Source organism: Euleptes europaea, chromosome 8 (genome assembly GCF_029931775.1).
Source record: "Euleptes europaea isolate rEulEur1 chromosome 8, rEulEur1.hap1, whole genome shotgun sequence".
Classification (NCBI taxonomy): domain Eukaryota; kingdom Metazoa; phylum Chordata; class Lepidosauria; order Squamata; family Sphaerodactylidae; genus Euleptes; species Euleptes europaea.
In genome coordinates, this window is record NC_079319.1 from 13,114,420 (window position 1) to 13,133,549 (window position 19,130).

A 19,130-nucleotide genomic window follows, 5' to 3' on the forward strand; every position below is an offset into this window, starting at 1 on the left:
CCACAAAGGTGCATCCGGTGAAAGCTAGAAAGATGGCTGGCTGAACATGAATCTTCTCAGCTAGACCCAGACACACGCACACATATTCTTTAGCAAATGCCACTTCTGTGCCTTCTCAGGACACGAATTTCCCAGGGAGGAAAACGACAGGAGGACATGCCAAAAGGTGTCCTCGGCTTCCTAGTATAGAGAACCGCGGCCCTTTTCCCCTTCTTTGAGAAGGAATGCTTAAAATAGCATTAGGAGTCACTGTTAAGTAGAAGGGATTAAAAGCATTCTGTGGCTGGATTTTTCGTTGCATCGGGCTACCCGCTGGGATTTAACTGCCGTACAGGCAGACTATAACAGGATCACAGCGCAGGCTTTTAATAAAGGCTTTTTTTGGAATTTACAAATCATCTCGGTCCTAAGCCCATCACTCGGAAGTAAGACCCTCTAAACCCAGTCTTCCACATAAATGTTCAGGAACAGGGGGAGGCTATTTATCTCCTGTTGAGGTCTCAGACAAAAGTAATTTAAACAAATGTCCCCAACCATGATATCACTCGGGTAGTCTAAGTACACCATGGGCAAAATCCCCTGAATTTGCTATGTAAATGACCCAGTTCCAGTCTACAAATGCAAACCCTTTTGAAACCCCACTTGCTGTGTCCAGGCTTAGCAACCTGATCTAGCCCTTACTCAGTTGAACTGTAAACCCTTGGATTTAAGAAAAAGAGCTGACTTTTATATGCTGACTTTCTCTACTGCTTATGGAAGAATCAAACCGGCTTACAATCACCTTCCCTTCCCCACAACAGACACCATATGAGGTAGGTGGGGCTGAGAGAATGTGACTAGCTCAAGGTCACCCAGCTGGCTTCATGTGGAGGAGTGGGGAAACAAATTCAGTTCAGCAGATTAGCCTCCGCCACTCCTGTGAAGGAGGGGGGAATCAAACCCGGTTCTCTGGATCAGAGTCCCACCGCTCCAAACCACCGCTCTTAACCACTACGCCACGCTGGCAAGAATTGTCGCCGCACAACCTCTCTTACATCACTGGCAAGAAGATTCTGTAACCAAAGCCCAGCGGACGGTGCAGTCATTTTATAATGTACAAGACATTTGCGAATCCAGCTGTCTTCGCCCTCTAGTTGCTACAGCAGCATAAAGCTGCTGGCACTGCAACACAGTGTAGATCTGAATACACACACGCCCAGGGAGCAATGAACACCCAGCCTGCTTTATGTTCTGTTTTTTAAAAAAGGAATCCATCAAAGACTGCAATCTTCAAAGTGCTTGTTCTAGGGCGGTTTGTATGTTCTCTCATTAAAGTCCACAGCAAAATTGTCCAGAATTATAGGCTAGGAGGTCCAGATATCAGCAGTACCCATGTAGTTCAGTGAGAAACGGCCTAAATTAAACCAGGTGGAGGATTGCAACTTTTGGGGAGGGGCATGCTTCCCCAGGGTTGGGGGGGGGGGTATTGGACTATGGAGGAAGTGTGTTTAAGATCACTGCCGCTGTCCTGCCAGCAATCAGATTTTGGAACGCTATGCAAATACAACACGGAAAACAAAGTTGAAACAGGACACATGAAAAAGGCTGTGCACGGATACGGCGTTCTTCCACGTGGGCCAATCGGGACTAGCAGAAAAAGGAACTCATATCATCGTCCACTCGAGAGTTCTCCGGAACGATCTGATCAGAGGCTCCCGTGTCCTGGTCAACATATCCAGCCTCCAAAACAGCGTCAAACCAAGGATGGAGCAAAATTTCAGGAGCGGCGAGTCTTTCGGAGGGGTCTCGCCTCAGCAGGCTGCGGATGAGACACCTGGCTTTAGGAGAGACGTGGTCAGGGATGCAGAACTGTCCGCGGCGGATTTTGGAAAACAGGGCGCTAGGGTCCGAGTCGTGAAAGGGGTAGCGTCCCACCAAGAGGGTGTACAGCATTACGCCTAAACTCCAAACGTCGGCCGACTTGCCGGAATAGGTCCCAGTTGTGTTCAGGATCTCTGGACTGACGTACGCCGGGCAGCCGTGTTTGTCCGACAAGGCGTCGTCTTCCCCCTTGATGATGTGGGTATCTTCCAAACTTTCCAGTCTCAGCTGCGTCCTGGAGAACAGAAGAGACCAGAACACAGTTCACTATACTACGCCAATAACCAGCGGAAGGAAAGAAGGAGGAAATGTAACAAAGTCAAAGTGCTTCCAGATGCTGTCCCTAAGTAATAACTTTATTAGAAATGTAACCTATACCAAAGCAAACAGCTGGGCAGAGCCTGCAATGGGGTTAGCCAATGTGCTATGACGCAAGCGTCATGGACCGGTTCACACATCCATGATCCCTCTGTGCTATTGCCAACTGGCGACGTTGACTTCCACAAGCCAAACAGCCAGAGACCACATGCTGTGGGCCAGCCAGTAACAGATTATCCAGTTATCAACTCAAACGCAAGGCTTTTCAAACTGGGCCAAATACTCAACAGCCTGACGATTCAGTGATGGTACCAGCTCTCTTGAAGTATTTGAAGGGCTGTCACTTACAGGAGGGCAGGGAGCTCTTCCTCTTGGCAGCAGAGGATAGGACTTGCAATAATGGGTTTAAATTACGGGCAGAAAGGTACCGGCTGGATATTAGGGGGAAATTTTTTACAGTAAGAGTTGTTCAACAGTGGAATCAGCTCCCTAGGGAGGTGGTGAGCTCCCCCTCACCGGCGGTCTTTAAGCAGGGGCTGGACAAGCACTTGTCAGGGATGCTCTAGGCTGATCCTGCATTGAGCAGGGGGTTGAAGAAGATGGCCTGTATGGCCCCTTCCAACTCCATGATTCTATGTACGAACGTGCATTACTTTGTGCAGACATCGTTTAGACAACTCCAAAATGCCACAGCCATACAGCCGGGCCGCAATGCCATTTGCAGCGGTGAGATATGGTCATCTGAATAAGTCTACGCAGGAGTCAACAAGCCATTGCTTGCTCACCGGGGCTGGTGGAGCAGTCATGGTTATCACTCGGTTGCAATGTCCAGGTATATGAATGGGCACCCCCCCATGCTTGGACTCTGAGTCCATTCACACATCCAGCTGCCAAGCAATTTCCCCCTGCACGCATGAGCCACCCTTTTAGATTTCAGCAAAGCAACACCAGATGCACAAGGCAAAAGCCTTGGCTGAAAGCCAATTTAGTCCTAGTGACGTCAGGCCTTAACCGGCTTGTGGATCCCAGCCAAAACCCACATCCCTTTTGTTCCTGAAATAGTCAGAACTCTTGAGCTCAGATTTTTTTCTCTCCACGCACACATATATATACAAACTGGCCTTGCAGGTTACCCGGCTTTTTATGCAAACATCCTATTCCCAGAGCTCTGTGCTAGCGATTAGATATTCCCTGGCTCCCGACAGCTTTCCGCCTCTCGAACTGCTTCGCTGGCTCGTAAATGCATCGATCGCTCCTTGTCCTCGGCGTGACCTTCCTGTCCCCATGCAGATAGCCCCCCCCTTGGGGCTCTGCAAACAGAAAATATTACTCAGCCTACCCTGCCTGCCCTCTGACTGGCGGACAGGGCATCAGAACTCGGCACCTGTGCTTGCTAAGCTGACGTCTTGCCGGGCATTGCTTAACTCTCTGGTTGCCAAATGCACGCTGCAGCGTCAGGCTATGTGCTGGACGCAGTTTGCTATTTCGGCAAGGGGTACAAACTTATCGCAAGCGGTCAAACGTACAACAGTGTGCCTCGGGTTTATACGTCAACATGCCCTTTATGAGGCCATCATGTATAAACTACCTGTGCTGGATGCAGTTTGCTATTTCGGCAAGGGGTTCAAACTTATCGCAAGCAGTTTATACACCAACATGCCCTTTATGCTCTATTTCGGTGGTTTCCAAACTTTTCGGGCCACCGCCCCCTTGGTTCCACAAACTCAACCCCAGCGCCACCTACCCTATCCTATAAAAAGCATTATTCAAAACAGGGGTTTGCACGACTCACTAAAGAAGATAATAATAAAATTTCAAAACAGTAACAATTAATTGCACAGAGACACTGTCCTTCAGTGTTACTCCTCTGAAGATGCCTGCCACAGCTGCCGGCAAAACGTCAGGAAAGAAAATACCAAGACCACGGTCACACAGCCCGGATAACCTACAAGAACCAATTGCACACCTATTCAAAATCAGATTACAACTGTTTTGCTTGAAATTTATTCAACAAAACTGATGGACTTGATCCAGCGGTACCAGCTCTTCAAAGTCTGGAAAAACATTCTGATAGTTTCCACCCAATTTGCCAGCATGGTGCCATAGCTTGATCTATTGCAAATTAGTGAACAACACAGTTGAAGGGGCCCACCTTTAGTGCCGCCCCCTTGCCTCTTAGTGCCCCCCCCAGGTAATCCCACCGCCCCCCAGGGGGTGGTACTGCCCACTTTGGGAACCACTGCTCTATTTGAATTTTTTAAAAAATCTGGGCAGAAAGGGGGTGGGAGAGAATAGGTCACTGTTCTCATTCTACGAGCCTCACCCTTTGACTTTTATTGACACTGGAGGCCAGTTCACACATGCATACCAAGCATTTCCCCCTTCAATTGTTGGGCTTTTGATCACTGGCTGAAAGGGCGGGGCCTGGAGATCTCCCAGAATTCCAGCTGATCTCCAGATGAAAGGAATCATTTCTCCTGGAGAAAACAGCTGCTGGGGGGGGGAAGTGGATTCTAGGTAGGGTTGCCAAGCCCCCCCCCCCCGCCACTGGCGAGGAATTGTGGGGGTAGGGTTGCCAGATCCAAGTTAGAAAAACTCTTGGAGATTTGGGAGTGGAGGCTGGGGAGGACAGGGACCTCAGTGGGAAACAATGCCATTGAGTCTACCCTCCAAAGCATCCATTTTCTCCAGGGGAACTGATTTTCGTCGTCTGGAGGTAGGGTTGCCAGGTCCCTCTTCACCGCCGGCAGGAAGTTTGGGAAAGGACTTCAATGCCATTGAGTCCAGTTGCCAAAGCAACCATTTTCTCCAGGGGAACCCATCTCTGTTGGCTGGAGATCAGCTGTAATAGCAGGAGATCTCCAGCTAGTCCCTGGAGGTTGGCAAACCTATCTGGAGGTGAGCTGTAATTCTGGGGGATCCTGAGGTCCTACCTGGAGGCTGGCATCCCTAATTCTACAGCATTTTATCCCGCTGAACTCCTTCCCCTCTCCAAACCCTGCCCTCCCCAAGCTCCTCCCCCCCCAAAAAAAATCTTCAGGAATTTCCCAACCCAGAGCTGTCAACCCTGTTAGCTGACGTGTGCTTGCCCCTTCTTCCATTGACAACTGCAGTGTAGGTGAAGTAAGACATAAACATATCTGTCTTGTTTGATCAGCCCTGGTTCAAAACATACTGTCCTGGGCACCTGGTCGCTTAATTCTCCCCTAAATGGGACTTTCACTGGCTCAGCAGTTTAAAGAGGACCAGAAACTTGGGTTTTTAAGCTTTAGATCGATTTCAGGATTAAGGGAACTTGCTTCAAAAATTGTTTTTGAAGGTGTGATGACTCCTAGTTAGGGGTTAGTGAGAATCAAGCAGGAGCAGCTACGTAAACATACCAGATTCCAAAGTACAGGAGATGAGAACGTTTAATCTGTGCCAATGCTTGGATCTCCAATTTAATTAAGACAGAATAAACTGAGCGATGTACAGTCTGCCCTACTGGGATCCAACTAGCCTGAATCCATGCACTGTGGTTGAACTGGTTTGAAGATGAAGAGAGTTGACTTGGGTTTTTTTTAATATATATACGCCACTTTTCTCTACCTTTAAGAAGTCTCAAAGCGGTTTACAATTGCCTTCCCTTCCTCTCCCCACAGCTGAGAGTTGAGAGAGAACTGTGACTAGCACAAGGTCACCCAGCAAGCTTCATTTGGAGGAGTGGGGAAACCAACCCGGTTCACCAGATTAAAGTCCGCTGCTCATGGGGAGAAGTGGGGAATCAAACCAGTTCTCCAGATTAGAGTCCACCGCTCTTAACCGCTACACTACAACAACCCAGAACAAGCAAAACTGAGAGCGTACTACCTGCTTCTTCTCAAAGAACCACCACTAAATTGACTCCCCCAGTCCTCAGAAATAAGTACCACAAGATTTTTCTTATTCTTAAAAAAGAAGCCGTAAAATGCAAAGCTAATTGTGATATCTGCAAATTGGAGACTTCACAACCCCCAGCTGGCTTTGGCATCACTTCAGAGCCAGCTAAGGCAGGGACTGCAACCCTCAAGTGTGAAATTGTTTCGAGTCGAGTCAAAAGTGGAACTCCCACAGAGCTCAAATGGGCTGCCCACGGATTGCAGGGAGGGGCTGTGGCTCAGTGGTAGAGCCTCTGCTTTGCATGCAGAAGGTCCCAGGTTCAATCCCTGGCATCTCCAGTTGAAGGGACTAGGCAGGTAGGTGATGTGAAAGACCTCTGCCTGAGACGCTGGAGAGGCGCTGCCAGACTGAGTAGACAATACTGACTTTGATGGACCAGAAATCTGACTCAGTACAAGGCAGCTTCATGGGTTCATGTGACTGCTCTAGCTATCTCCAATGAAGGGGAGGACAGAGAGAGAGAGAGGAAATGTTTACCTCCCCATTCAAAAGCCACAGTTTCAAGGGAACCCGTGCGCCCAGCTCAATGCATGGGGAGCAGGTGGGTGTCTGGTCCAACCTCCGGAACCAGGTGTGGCCTTTGGCCTCCCATGTCTCCAAGAACAGGACCTACCTGCCACTTAACAGGTTACAATTACAAAACCAAAAGGGGTGTAAAACAATAACCCACATGCCACTCACAGCTACCATCTGCTGGACAGACCCAATTTCTGGGTTTCTGGATGAATCTACCGGCCCCCTTCCCCTTTCTCCTGGCTTTTGTCCCAACCAACGCCTTCCCTCTTCCATTCTCATTCAGCCTTCACCGGAACACAATCTGAATGAAGGCTACTTACAGATGTGTGCTCAGCTTTAAACTGATATTGTCCTGCACAGCTAACCCTGTAATTTCAACAAGGCCAAAACACACACACACACACACACACACACACACACAGAGTCCCAGTGCAATCTACAAACTAGTTAAGTGGGTGTTCTTGCACTTCGGCCAGGCAACCCATCTAGATCCACCACCCAAATCGAGACAAAGCATTGTGAGATTGCAGTGGATTGAAAACCCATTAATCCCAGTAGGGTTTTCTCAGTTTAAACAGAAGCGTTCTGGCTAGTAGAGCTGATTGGTAAAAGGTTGTTGGCTGAGGCTGCATCTCAAAGGCATGAATAGGATTGTACCCCTACAAGGGTGTAAGGAGAAAGCATCATGCATCAGTACCAAACAAGCTTTGATTTGGGATGCGTACATAGGCTAAGGTAAAGGTAGTCCTTTGTGCAAGCACTGGGTCATTACTGATCCGTGGGGTGACGTCACATCCCGACGTTGACTAGGTAGACTATGTTTTATGGGGTGGGTTTTCCATTGCCTTCCCCAGTCATCTACACTTTACCCCCAGCAAGGTGGGTACTCATTTTACCGACCTCGGAAGGATGGAAGGCTGAGTCAACCTTGAGCCGGCTACCTGAAACCGACTTCCGTCGGGATCGAACTCAGCTCGTGAGCAGAGCTTTTGAGTACTGAAGCTTACCACTCTGCACCACAGGGCTCACTGTACATAGGCTAGGAAGCCGTAATGGACAACAAACCCCCAGCTTGTATAACTGGCAAAACAGAGGCCGGTGCCACCTTCACACATCACATGCACTCCTTCTAACACCCATGTAGGAAGAATGTGCGCATGGCCCTGGAGATCCTAGTCCAATGTTACGAGGTTCAAATCACTTAAATATTAGATGTCCTCACAGTTCCCCTGGAGGAGTGACTGAAATCTACTGAAATACTCCGGAGAAAGTGATGACAACTCAAATCGGTCTGCGCCAAAACAGAAGCCAAGATTCCCAGAGCTGCCCGGTCCTTCTACACACCCGTCTGCTAGTGTTCTTTGGACAGCGGCCACAACCCCTCCTTCCAATGCCACATGATAATCTGCTTTGGAAACAGCGTGGAGCTTCAAGAGCAGTTTGCAATTGGACACGGAAGGAGACCCCCTCCCACTATCTGAGTTCAAAATCCCATTGATTACACTGTGAGCCCCTGAGGTCTATGGAAAACGTATGTCTGCCTTCCATCACATACGGAGAGTCAATAGCTCGTTTACAGAGGTTGGAACCGAGAAAACATCAGTTCACAGAGCTTCTGTCCAAGACATGCCACCCCCTCACAGTCTGCATAGCTAAACAGTGGAACTCCCTGCCCCAGGATGTGGTGATGGCTGCCAACTTGGAAGGCTTTAAGAGGGGAGTGGACATGTTCCTGGAGGAGAGGAGTATTCATGGCTACTAGTAAAAATGGATACTAGTCAGGATTCATCCCTATTCTCTCCAGGACCAGAGGAGCATGCCTATTATCTTAGGTGCTGTGGAACACAGGCAGGGTAATGCTGCTACAATTGTCTTGTTTGTGGGCTTCCTAGAGGCACCTGGTTGGCCACTGTGTGAACAGACTGCTGGGCTTGATGGACCTTGGCCTGATCCAGCATGGACTTTCTTATGTTCTTATGGCCCCCCTACGCCCCCCACTTATTCACTTGACAATCAACGAGGGCTGAAACAAGATTCCACTAGATAAACTCAACACAGGACTATTGCGAATCCTCGCTCACCTTTCTTCACTTGAAAAAACAAACTTCCTGAGCTTTAGGTCCCCCAGCACGATGGCCGACTGGTGGCAGTGAGCCACCGCCGAGACGATCTGCTTGAAGAGCCGGGCAGCCTGCTGCTCCGGCAGACGCTTGCAGCTCCGGACGTAGGAATGCATGTCGCCAAAGTCCTTGTCGAAGAAGACGTACGCTTTGGTGTCCCCGAGGATCACTTCCACGATGCCGGTGATGTTCCTGTGCGAGGGGAGCTGGATGTAAGGCCGGATTTTGTCCTGGTAGTGTTTCAGGGGGAAGACCTGGAAACAGGACCAGAGGAGAGATCTGACATTACTGGAAGGTTATCTTAGGCAAGGCACCTGCAAGGAACGGCTCTGTTCCCACTGTCTCTACGTGGAAAGTTTGCAGTAGTAGATACACTGAAAACGCATGATCGCAAGCTTGTGGATGTGGAAATATGTACCCTGGGTCCATCTGTAAAGTTACACATCATTGCTGGGAAAGGGCAAGGATAGAGACGTGGCAGAAGAAGAAGAGTTGGCTTTTATATGCCGATTCTCTCTACCAATTAAGGGAGACTCAAACTGCCTTACAATCGTCTTCCCTTCCTCTCCCCACAACAGACACTCTGTGAAGTAGGTGGGGCTGAGAGAGTTCAGAGAGAACTGTGACTAGCCCAAGGTCACCCAGCCGGCTTCATGCGTGGGAGTGGGGAAACCAACCTGGTTCACCAGATTAGCATCTGCCACTCATGTGGAGGAGTGGGGAATCAAACCCGGTTCTCCAGATCAGAGTGCACCGCTCTTAACCACTTTACCACGCTGGCAAAGAGGGACAGGGAATGGATTAAAATACCAAGGATGTACGAAGGCTTTCAGAAGAGTTCCATACTTTATGGATGTTAACTACTGAAATAAATAGGATTTTATTCCCATGTAGCATATTTAGCAAATGGCTCTAAATATTCTTGATGGAGGACAGGCCTATCAAAGGCTATCTTGGTTAAACAGAGCCTCCATGTTCAATGGCAGTGCATCCATGAACACCAGATTGTGTGAAACACCTGAAAGCAGCAGAGGCTGATGACGGAAAATGAACGCCAGTAAAGCCATGTTATACATTAAAATTATGTTGGCTAGCTTCCCCCAAATCTAAGACGAGTCATTGCATAAACGTCACCCACTTTTCTGGGATACCAGCCAACTCCTGGTTCCCCGTTCGCAAGTATTCAACTGGAATAGGATTCCACTTCACCCAACACCGGGCAAAACCCACTGCCTGAGGCCTTGACGCCGAAAACCGTCACGTAAGAGTCGCAACCACAAACACCAGATCAACGCAGCCACACAGCTTTATATAAACAATGCTTTGCAATTTTCAGCTGGCATGGGAGAATGCGCCATGGAAGAATCATAGAGTTGGAAGGGACCACCAGGGTCATCTAGTCCAACCCCCTGCACAAGGCAGGAAATTCACAACTACCTCCCCCCCACACACACACCCAGTGACCCCTATTCCATGCCCAGAAAATGGTCGATGCCCTCCCTCTCATCATATGCTTAAGGTCACAGAATCAACATTGCTGACAGATGGCCATCTAACCTCTTCTTAAAAACCTCCAGGGAAGGAGAGCTCACCACCTCCCGAGGAAGCCTATTCCACTGAGGAACCGCTCTAAGTGTTAGAAAATTCTTCTTAATGTCTAGACAGAAACCCATTGATTTAATTTCACCCCGTTGGTTCTGGTCCGACCTTCTGGGGCAACAGCAAACAACTTGGCACCCTCCTCTATACGACAGCCCTTCAAGTACTTGGAGAGGGGCGCTTCAGTCATAAAAACCACCAAAGCATCCACCTTCGGTGATTCAGACCAAGGTGACTGCAATCACGCTGGGATTTCAGAGCCTGCCCAAACTCCAACCAAGGGAAGCAGAAGATTAAGGCCTCTCTTGTTTTATTCACGGATGTTTCGCAACGCTTCAAGCCGTGTTCTCCCAGTGACCTGTAAGTCTGCTAAGGTTACTCACATCCGAGGCTTGACTGGAAATCGTGACATACATATAATGTCATCGTACCCATTCATCCGACGCAACACAACCCCTTCAGGGAAAAACAGGCACAAACACACTGGGAGTCGCCATCACTCCACAACTCTCTCTGGACTAGATGCTACTTTAAAGGCTCAAATTCAAAGCCACCTTGTCGGCAAGCCTTCTCAAGTTACTAGCCCAAACTGAGAGTTTACCAGCCTGTCGCCCACCCACAACTAGGCCTGTTGTGGGACATCAAGGGCTACACAATGAAGACAGCCTTCCCTTCCCGGCCTCCTGGATATCAGCTGCCAGCAAGGGGCTTTTGGTCTTCCAGAATTAAAGGTCCTTCCAACGATCTTGTCCCACGGGCAGAAACTGTGTTTGAAGGCTTTCTCTTGACAGTGTGCAAGAAGCAGCCGATTCAGCCCAACTCAGACTCAAGCAACTTTCCCGCACTACATCTTGTCCAATAAGGAAGAATTAGCACCCTGAATAGCCCTGACTAGCCCTCTGTCATGCTGTATCAGACCAAGGTCCATCAAGTCCAGCAGCCTGTTCACACAGTGGCCAACCAGGTGCCTCAAGCAAGCCCATAAACAAGATGACTGCAGCATTATCCTGCCTGTGTTCCACAGCACCTAAGATAATAGGCATGCTCATCTGATACTAGAGAGGATAGGTATGCATCATGACTAGTATCCATTCTGACTAGTAGCCATGAATACGCCTCTCCCTTCCCTCTTAAAGCCTTCCAAGCTGTCAGCCATCAACACATCCTGGGGCAGGGAGTTCCACAATTTAACTAAAGCCTTCCAAGTTGGCAGCAATGGCAAATCACCTTTGCTCGCCTATTGCCTTGAAAACCCCACAGGGGTTGCCACAAGTCGGTCGCGACTCGACGGCACAAAATTATTATGAAAGGAAGAGTTCTGTGTAATACCAACCCTTCCTTCCAGCTGTCTGAAGTTGGTGCCATTTAAGAGGGGGGGGGGGAACACAACCAGGAGGCTCCTGAAATCATACGATTTCGCAATTACTAATCGCCCAGGCAGTCGATCCAGAAACACCCCATTTCCTTCAACAAGGCAACTTTAGAGGAAGAGAGTGCAGGACGGCAACTGGCGGCTTCAGGGCATCCGGAGAGAGTTGGCAACCGGCAGGTGGCAGCCTTTCCAACGCCAAGCCCCGTTTCCTGGACTCGTCTTCGGAAACAGATCCAGCCCGTGTGCGTGTTTATTTAAAGAGCGCAGGGACACCTCATGGAAAACTTGGAAAGCTCTGCTCCTCCGCCAGTTCCTGCCCGCCTGCTCTTCCACACCAGGGGAGTGGAAAACGGAGGATGCAGGCCCTTTCCTGGGCGATTAAAAACAACCTGTACAGGCCGTTTACGCATGGGAGGTATTGCCTTGGATTTTGCCACTCTCTAGACGCACAATTTCCCCGTCCGAATCATCAAAACTCAAAAATAAGCCCCCATGCAGAGTTTTGGGAACTCGGATCGGGAAAACGCACATCCAGAGCGCAGCGAATCCAAGGCAAAACCTCCCGAACGTTTATGCCTGGGAAGTCTTGCCTTGGACTTGCCGCTTTCTAGGTGCACATTTTCCCCATCTGAAATCTCAAAACTCCGCATGGGGGTTTATTTTTGGAAATGCAGGTGGGAAAAACGGGCACCCACAGAGCAGCAAATCCAAGGCAAAATCTCCCAAGCATAAATGGCCATGTGTGTGTGTGTTAAGTGCCGTCAAGTCGCTTCCGACCCATGGCGACCCTATGAATGAAAGTCCTCCAAAATGTCCTATCTTTGACAGCCCTGCTCAGATCCTGCAAATTGAAGGCTGTGGCTTCCTTGATTGAGTCAACCCATCTCTTGTTGGGTCTTCCTCTTTTCCTGCTGCCCTCCACTTTTCCTAGCCATGCATACATGTAAATGGCCATGCATACATGTAAAAAAATAAACTCTCCCCCGTCCTTGCAGAGTTTTGAGAATTGGGATGGGGAAAATGTGCATCTAGAGTGCGGCAGTCCCAAGATCGAGCCTCCCATGCATCTGAGAGACAAATTCAGCCGCGGTCCTTCCAGGGGCTGCTCCTCATCCCTGTGCAAAACCTGGAAACCCTCGTCGACCTAGGCAGGACTTTCCCATCTGTCTTCAGACCAAACAGCCTCGGTCCAGCGGAAACTCCGATGAGCTTCAAAGCCCGGCTCGTAGTCATCCGTCTTCGAAAGCCGCCTGCCTGAAGCCTTCGCTAATTCAAGGGGACTTACTTCCGAGTAAGCGCGCACCGGCTTTTGCAGGAGTTCCGAAGCTGGCCGAGGGTAACCGGCGATCCTTGCCGTCCTGTCCCTCCCTCCCCCCCGGACACCGCAACAGTCCCGGTCCAGAAGCAAGTTAAGCCGGAGACCCTCCGGCCCGGTCAACGTCACCTTTCCAGAGGGCCCCGATCCCGGTTGCAAAGGCTGCCCTGCAGGGCACCGAAGGGCCACTTCCCGAGCAGAGGAAGCGATACTTGCACACACACACCCCGACACCGCAACAGTCCCGGTCCATAAGCAAGTTAAGCCGGAGACCCTCCGGCCCGGTCAACGTCACCTTTCCAGAGGGCCCCGATCCCGGTTTCAAAGGCTGCCCTGCAGGGCACCGAAGGGCCACTTCCCGAGCAGAGGAAGCGGTACTTGCCCCCTCGACACCGCAACAGTCCCGGTCCATAAGCAAGTTAAGCCGGAGAACCTCCTTTCGAGAGGGCCCCGATTCCGGTTTCAAAGGCTGCCCTGCAGGGCACCGAAGGGCCACTTCCCGAGCAGAGGAAGCGATACTTGCACACACACCCCGACACCGCAACAGTCCCGGTCCAGAAGCAAGTTAAGCCGGAGACCCTCCGGCCCGGTCAGCATCACCTTTCGAGGGGGCCCCGATCCCGGTTGCAAAGGCTGCCCTGCAGGGCACCGAAGGGCCACTTCCCGAGCAGAGGAAGCGATACTGGCGCACACACCCCCCGACACCGCAACAGTCCCGGTCCAGAAGCAAGTTAAGCCGGAGACCCTCCGGCCCGGTCAATCACCTCGATCCCGGTTTCAAAGGCTGCCACGCAGGGCCCCGCAGGGCCCCCTCCCGAGCAGAGGCGGCCGGAGCGCGGCTCCTGCATGCAACCCCAAGCGGCTCCAGCCCCCCGCCCCGGCCCCCTTACCTTGCAGCGCAGCTCCCGGCCGGTGTGGGCGTCGAGGGCGCGCGAGGCGTGCTCCCGCTCGGGCAGGGGGAGCAGCAGGTAGCCGGCGAGCAGGCTGGGGCCCGGCGCGCTGCCGCTCCCGGCGCCGGCGGGCGGGCCGAGCGGCGAGGCCGGCGCGCTGAGGCCGTCCGAGCACTCGGCGGAGAGGCGAGCGCACTTGGCGGCGGCGGCGGCGGCGGCGGCGGGGGGCGCTTCCTCGGCGCCGTCGTGCAGGAGGAGGCGCTTGGCCGGCGCCGCGCGGCCGGCCGGCGGGTGCAGGAGCGCGGCGGGGCTGCGGGGTTCCAGCTGGCGCCGCATGGAGCTGCGAGAAGGGCGGCCGGCGCGGCCCTCTGGCTCCCAGCCGGGCTAGACGCGGGCCGGGCGGCCGGGCAGGGGTGGCGCGAGGCCGGCGCGCATCGCCTCTCCAGCAGCCACACGCAGCCCGGCCGGCGTCTCCGCACCATCTGCCGGCGCGCCGGCCCCACGCCCGCGAGCTCGTCCAAGGGGCCCGTGACGCAAGGGGAAGGGGGCGGGGCCCGCCACGCAAGGGGAAGGGGGCGGGGCCCGCGGGGGGACAGGCGCCTCCCCCTCGGCGGCGGCGGCCCCATTCGGCTGCCTGCGGGTGCGAGAGTGGGAGGGGGAGGAGAGACGGGCCGCGTCCGCAGGTTCGAATCCGCTCTCTGCGGATTTTTTTTCCCAATTTTAATTTTTTTTTTTATTGCTTTTGGGAAAAGACAGAATGAGGGGGAAAAAGGGAAAACAGGGGGACGAGAAAAATAAAAGCAAAACGGCCCCATGTTCCGTGACCACTTCTTCTCATATCGCGTACCTTATCCCCCCTCCTCCTCCTCCATATTATATGTGTGTGTGTAAAGTGCCGTCAAGTCGCAGCCGACTTATGGCGACCCCTTTTTGGGGTTTTCATGGCAAGAGACTACCAGAGGGGGTTTGCCATTGCCTTCCTCTGCACAGCAACCCTGGTCTTCCTCGGTGGTCTCCCATCCAAATACTAACCGGGGCTGACCCTGCTTCTCTTCTGAGATCTGATGAGATCAGGCTAGCCTGGGCCATCCAGGTCAGGGCTTTATAATTAGCAGTGGGTCGCCGTGTTAGTCTGTCTGCAGTAGTAGAAAAGGGTCCAGCAGCACCTTAAAGACTAATAAAAAATATTTTCCGGCAGGGTGTGAGCTTTCGGGAGCCACAGCTCTCTTCTTCAGATACAGCTAGACTGTGAATCCATCCGTCTTTCACAAGGTTGCTGGATTTCCATTCTGTACGGCTAAATGTGGTGCCTTCCATGAAGATAATTCACAGTGGGTAGTCTGTCTGCAGAGAGCAAGAGTCCAGTAGCACCTTAAAGACTAACAAAAATATTTTCTGGCAGGGTAGGAGCTTTCTGAAGAAAGCTGATCACTGAAGAAGAGAGCTGTGGCTCACGAAAGCTTACACCCTACCAGAAAATATTTTTGTTAGTCTTTAAGGTGCTACTGGACTCTTGCCCTTTTTGACTACTTTATAATTAGGGTTGCCAAGTCCCGCTTCGCAACCGGCGGGAGGTTTTTGGGGCGGAGCCTGAGGAGGGCGGGGTTTGGGGAGGGACTTCAATGCCATAGAGTCCAATGGCCAAAGCGGCCATTTCTATCGGCTGGAGATCGGTTGTAATAGCAGGAGGTTGGCAACCCTATTTATAATGCAAAAAAACATTAAAAATACTTATCTTCGCTATCTGTTCCTTTGGACTCTACATTGTCTTTGAAACTACTTTATCTTTGCCTATTATCCTTTTCAAACTTACTAAATCTTATTTAGTCCTTAAATACTGTTATACTCTATAACAATTATCATCTTGCTCTACTTCCATATTCTATTCATCGTCACCCCTAGTTGACATCGTCTGTATATCAAAGCTGTACATTTAAGCAATTTTCGTCCATATCTAACTCAATGCTGATTTTTTAAATCCGACCTTTAAAATATTCACGGCCCTGGTGCAAGAGGAGAAAGTCAAACAAATTCCACCCACCCCCACTCGCCTGCTCCTTCGTTTGCATTGACATTAGCAATAGTCGTTTGCATAGCTAAGCGGCTGGGATTCTGCATGCTTCCTTCAGTGAATGCTTCGATGTGGGGGCGGAGCAAATACAAAAGGTTGTGCTAAAGGGGCTGTTAAGAAACGCAACATCACCCCATGGGTCAGGAATGACCCGGTGCTTGCACAGGGGACCTTTACCTTTAAGAAATGCAAAGCAGGTATACGCCGGCTTCACAGTGACGTCTGAAATGACAGTTCAGCTGAAGAAATAAAAAAAATATGCGGAGCACTTCAGCCTGGAACGCGCTGCTAACTACCAAGCATAAACGGCCTTCGTTTTTGTATGCCGTCTTTCTCTACCACTTAGGGAAGAATCAAAACAGCTTACAATCACTGCCCTTCCCCTCTCCATAGGGTTGCCAGCTTGGAGTTGGGAAATACCTGGAGATTTCGGGGATGGAGCCTGAAGAGGGTGGGAGTTTGGAGAGGAGAGGGACTTCAATGCCATAAAGTCCAATTGCCAAAGAGGCTGTTTTCTCCAGGTCAACTGATCTCTGTCCCCTGGAGATCAGTTGTAATAGTGGGAGGTCTCCGGTTACCACCTGCAGGTGTGCAAGCCTACCCCCCCCCCACAACAGACACTGTGTGAGGTATGTGGGGCTGAGAGGGCTCTAAGAGAGCTGTGACTAGCCCAAGGTCACCCAGCTGGCTTCATGTGTAGGAGTGGGGAAACCAACCCAGTTCACCAGATTAGTGCCCGCCGCTCATGTGGAGGAGTGGGAAATTGAACCCGGTTCTCCAGATTATAGTCCACCGCTCTGAACCACTACACCACGCTGGGAAGGGGGAGCTGGGGGCGAGCAGTCTGCGGCCCTCCCCGGTAGGGTGGCAAGGCATCTTGAGAAAGAGGCGCTCTCAATGCCTTCCAGCCCCAATCAGGGCCAACCAGCTGCAGAAGGGGGCAAGGCACAGGGGACGCTACCTGTGTATGTGTGTGTGTTTGTGGGGGGTGCAAGACGGTTTGGCTCTCTCCTCTGGCTTCCAGCATACAGAGCATTGTCCCCACCCGGCGGCTTCAGAATCAGCTCTGGGTGTGTGCTCTGAGGGACAGGTGCAGAGCGTGGTGAGCAAGGGGTTAAGCCATGAGGACTTGAACCCACAACGCTGCTTTCTGCCAAGTCAGGTCTTCGGCCTGTCGAGGTCGGTATGGTGTGCCAACTACCTGTGCCTCTTTAACTGGAGATGGCGGGGATTGAACCTGGGACCTTCTGCATGCAAAGCAGAAGCTCTACCACTGAGCCTCAGACCCCTTCCCAATGCTTTGATGCTGACCCATCCCCTCCCTGGAAGGAAATCTAGGCATGCAGCTGCCTTCTACTAAGTCCGACCATGAGACTGTCAAGTCTCAGTATTGCCCACTTTGACTGGCAGCTGCTATCCAGGGACTCATGTGGAGGTCTCTCAAGTTACCTGCTACTTTTAATTGGAGATATCAGGGATTGAACCTGAGACCTTCTGCATGCATAGGATAGCCAGGTCCCTCTTCAAGGTTTTTGGGGCAGAGACTGAGGATGGCGGGGTTTGGGAAGGGGAGAGACTTCAATGCCATAGAGTCCAATTGCCGAAGCAGCCATTTTCTCTGGGTGAACTGATCTCTGTCGGCTGGAGATCAGTTGTAATGGCAGGAGATCTCCAGCTAGTACCTGGATGTTACCAAAGGGGAAAAAAACACTTCTATGTTATAGGGGTCACACTAAGAAAAAAATCAACATAGAAGGGCTAAATCCAAACATAGAAGACCATATTCCTTCTGCCGGAGCTTCATCGGGGCTCTGAAGCATGGTTTCCCCTTATATGAACTATATTGCAATCAGCCTATGTACTATTGTTGTATTTCATTTGTGTGCACAACTGCTGTATAGACTCATAGAATCGTAGAGTTGGAAGGGACCACCAGGGTCATCTAGTCCAACCCCCTGCACAATGCAGGAAATTCGCAACTACCTCCCCCCCACACACACACACACCCAGTGACCCCCTACTCCATGCTCAGAAGATGGCCAAGATGCCCTTCCTCTCATGATCGCCCTAAGTTCATAGAATCAGCATTGCATATGCATTGCATAATATATGTGTTTGGTACTTGGTTATGTTTGGATTTAGCCCTTCTGTGTTGATTTTTTTCTTAATACCTGGAGGTTGGCAACCCTATGCATGCAAAGCAGGTATTCTCCCCCCAAATTGCTGGGTGGGCAGGAGACAAATGCAATAAACGCATTTATACCAATTGCCAACTGTGAATGATTCAAGCAACTAACTGGATTTTATTCTTGACATTTTCCCCCTTGTGTTTCCCTTGTAGTTTGGCGTGTAGCTCTTCTGTCTGGCTGCCCGGCTCTGACTGCGACTCAATAATAAATCCATATTTTCAGATTGGCATCGTATGTCGGTTTTTCAATACAAACCAATTTGTGTGCCGCGAGTGAAAAACGCCCTTCGGATTTATCCTGCCTGCCGCTTTCAAACCGCAGTCTCTCCTTGCAGATAATAACAATGACAAGAAAGCGATGGCACACACTGAAATGATTCTTCGTTTGCATTGCATTCTCAAATCGCTCGGAATAATAAAAATGAGCTGCGGAGAAACTGGAATCAAGTTATCAGGTGCGCTGCCAACAGAAGAATGACGGTCGAGGCCAACTCATGTTAACTAGAGGTAGTTCCCTGAGCTCGAAAGTATCACAGCCGTCTCCAGCAGGAAGACGCAAAAACACAACATGGCACTGTTTACACATGCACACACATACAGATCTTTCCTAATGCAGAGGCTTAGGTAGCAAGCGACTCGCAGGGTGGCTCAGCTGCACGGGGCTCCAGCGGTGCAATCATCCCGCACCGTCTGGCCCTCCTAGAGGCAGATTTACGGCTTGAGGTCGCCATGCGCAGAATCTGGGCCGGCTGCAAACGCAGGTATTTGCAGAGACCTCAGAGAGAGACATTATCCACATGCCAGCGGCTTGCGGGCTGTCGGCTGCTTTCTGTGTATTTTAAGAAGCACATGAAACTCCTTGTGCTGGATGACTCATCGCGCATCAGTGCACTGGAACATAAAAGCCTGCATATGTTCGAGAGGGATATCCTGGGGGGGGGGGGCTCCATTTGCTGCTTTCCT

At 51.1% G+C, this 19,130-nt stretch overlaps 1 protein-coding gene and 1 non-coding gene across 2 annotated transcripts; one reads left to right on the forward strand and one right to left on the reverse strand.

Moving 5' to 3' along the window:
- Positions 1–1,626: 1,626 nt before the first annotated feature.
- TRIB1 (tribbles pseudokinase 1) lies at positions 1,627–14,244 on the reverse strand. Its single transcript, XM_056854512.1, has 3 exons — positions 13,909–14,244; positions 8,694–8,986; positions 1,627–2,095 (listed from the first exon to the last, which is right to left on the reverse strand). Exons 1-3 carry the CDS (start codon positions 14,242–14,244, stop codon positions 1,627–1,629), a joined length of 1,098 nt encoding a protein of 365 aa, XP_056710490.1.
- On the forward strand, positions 6,303–6,374 carry TRNAA-UGC (transfer RNA alanine (anticodon UGC)). Its single transcript has one exon. It is a non-coding gene; the product is annotated as a tRNA-Ala (tRNA).
- Positions 14,245–19,130: the final 4,886 nt, after the last annotated feature.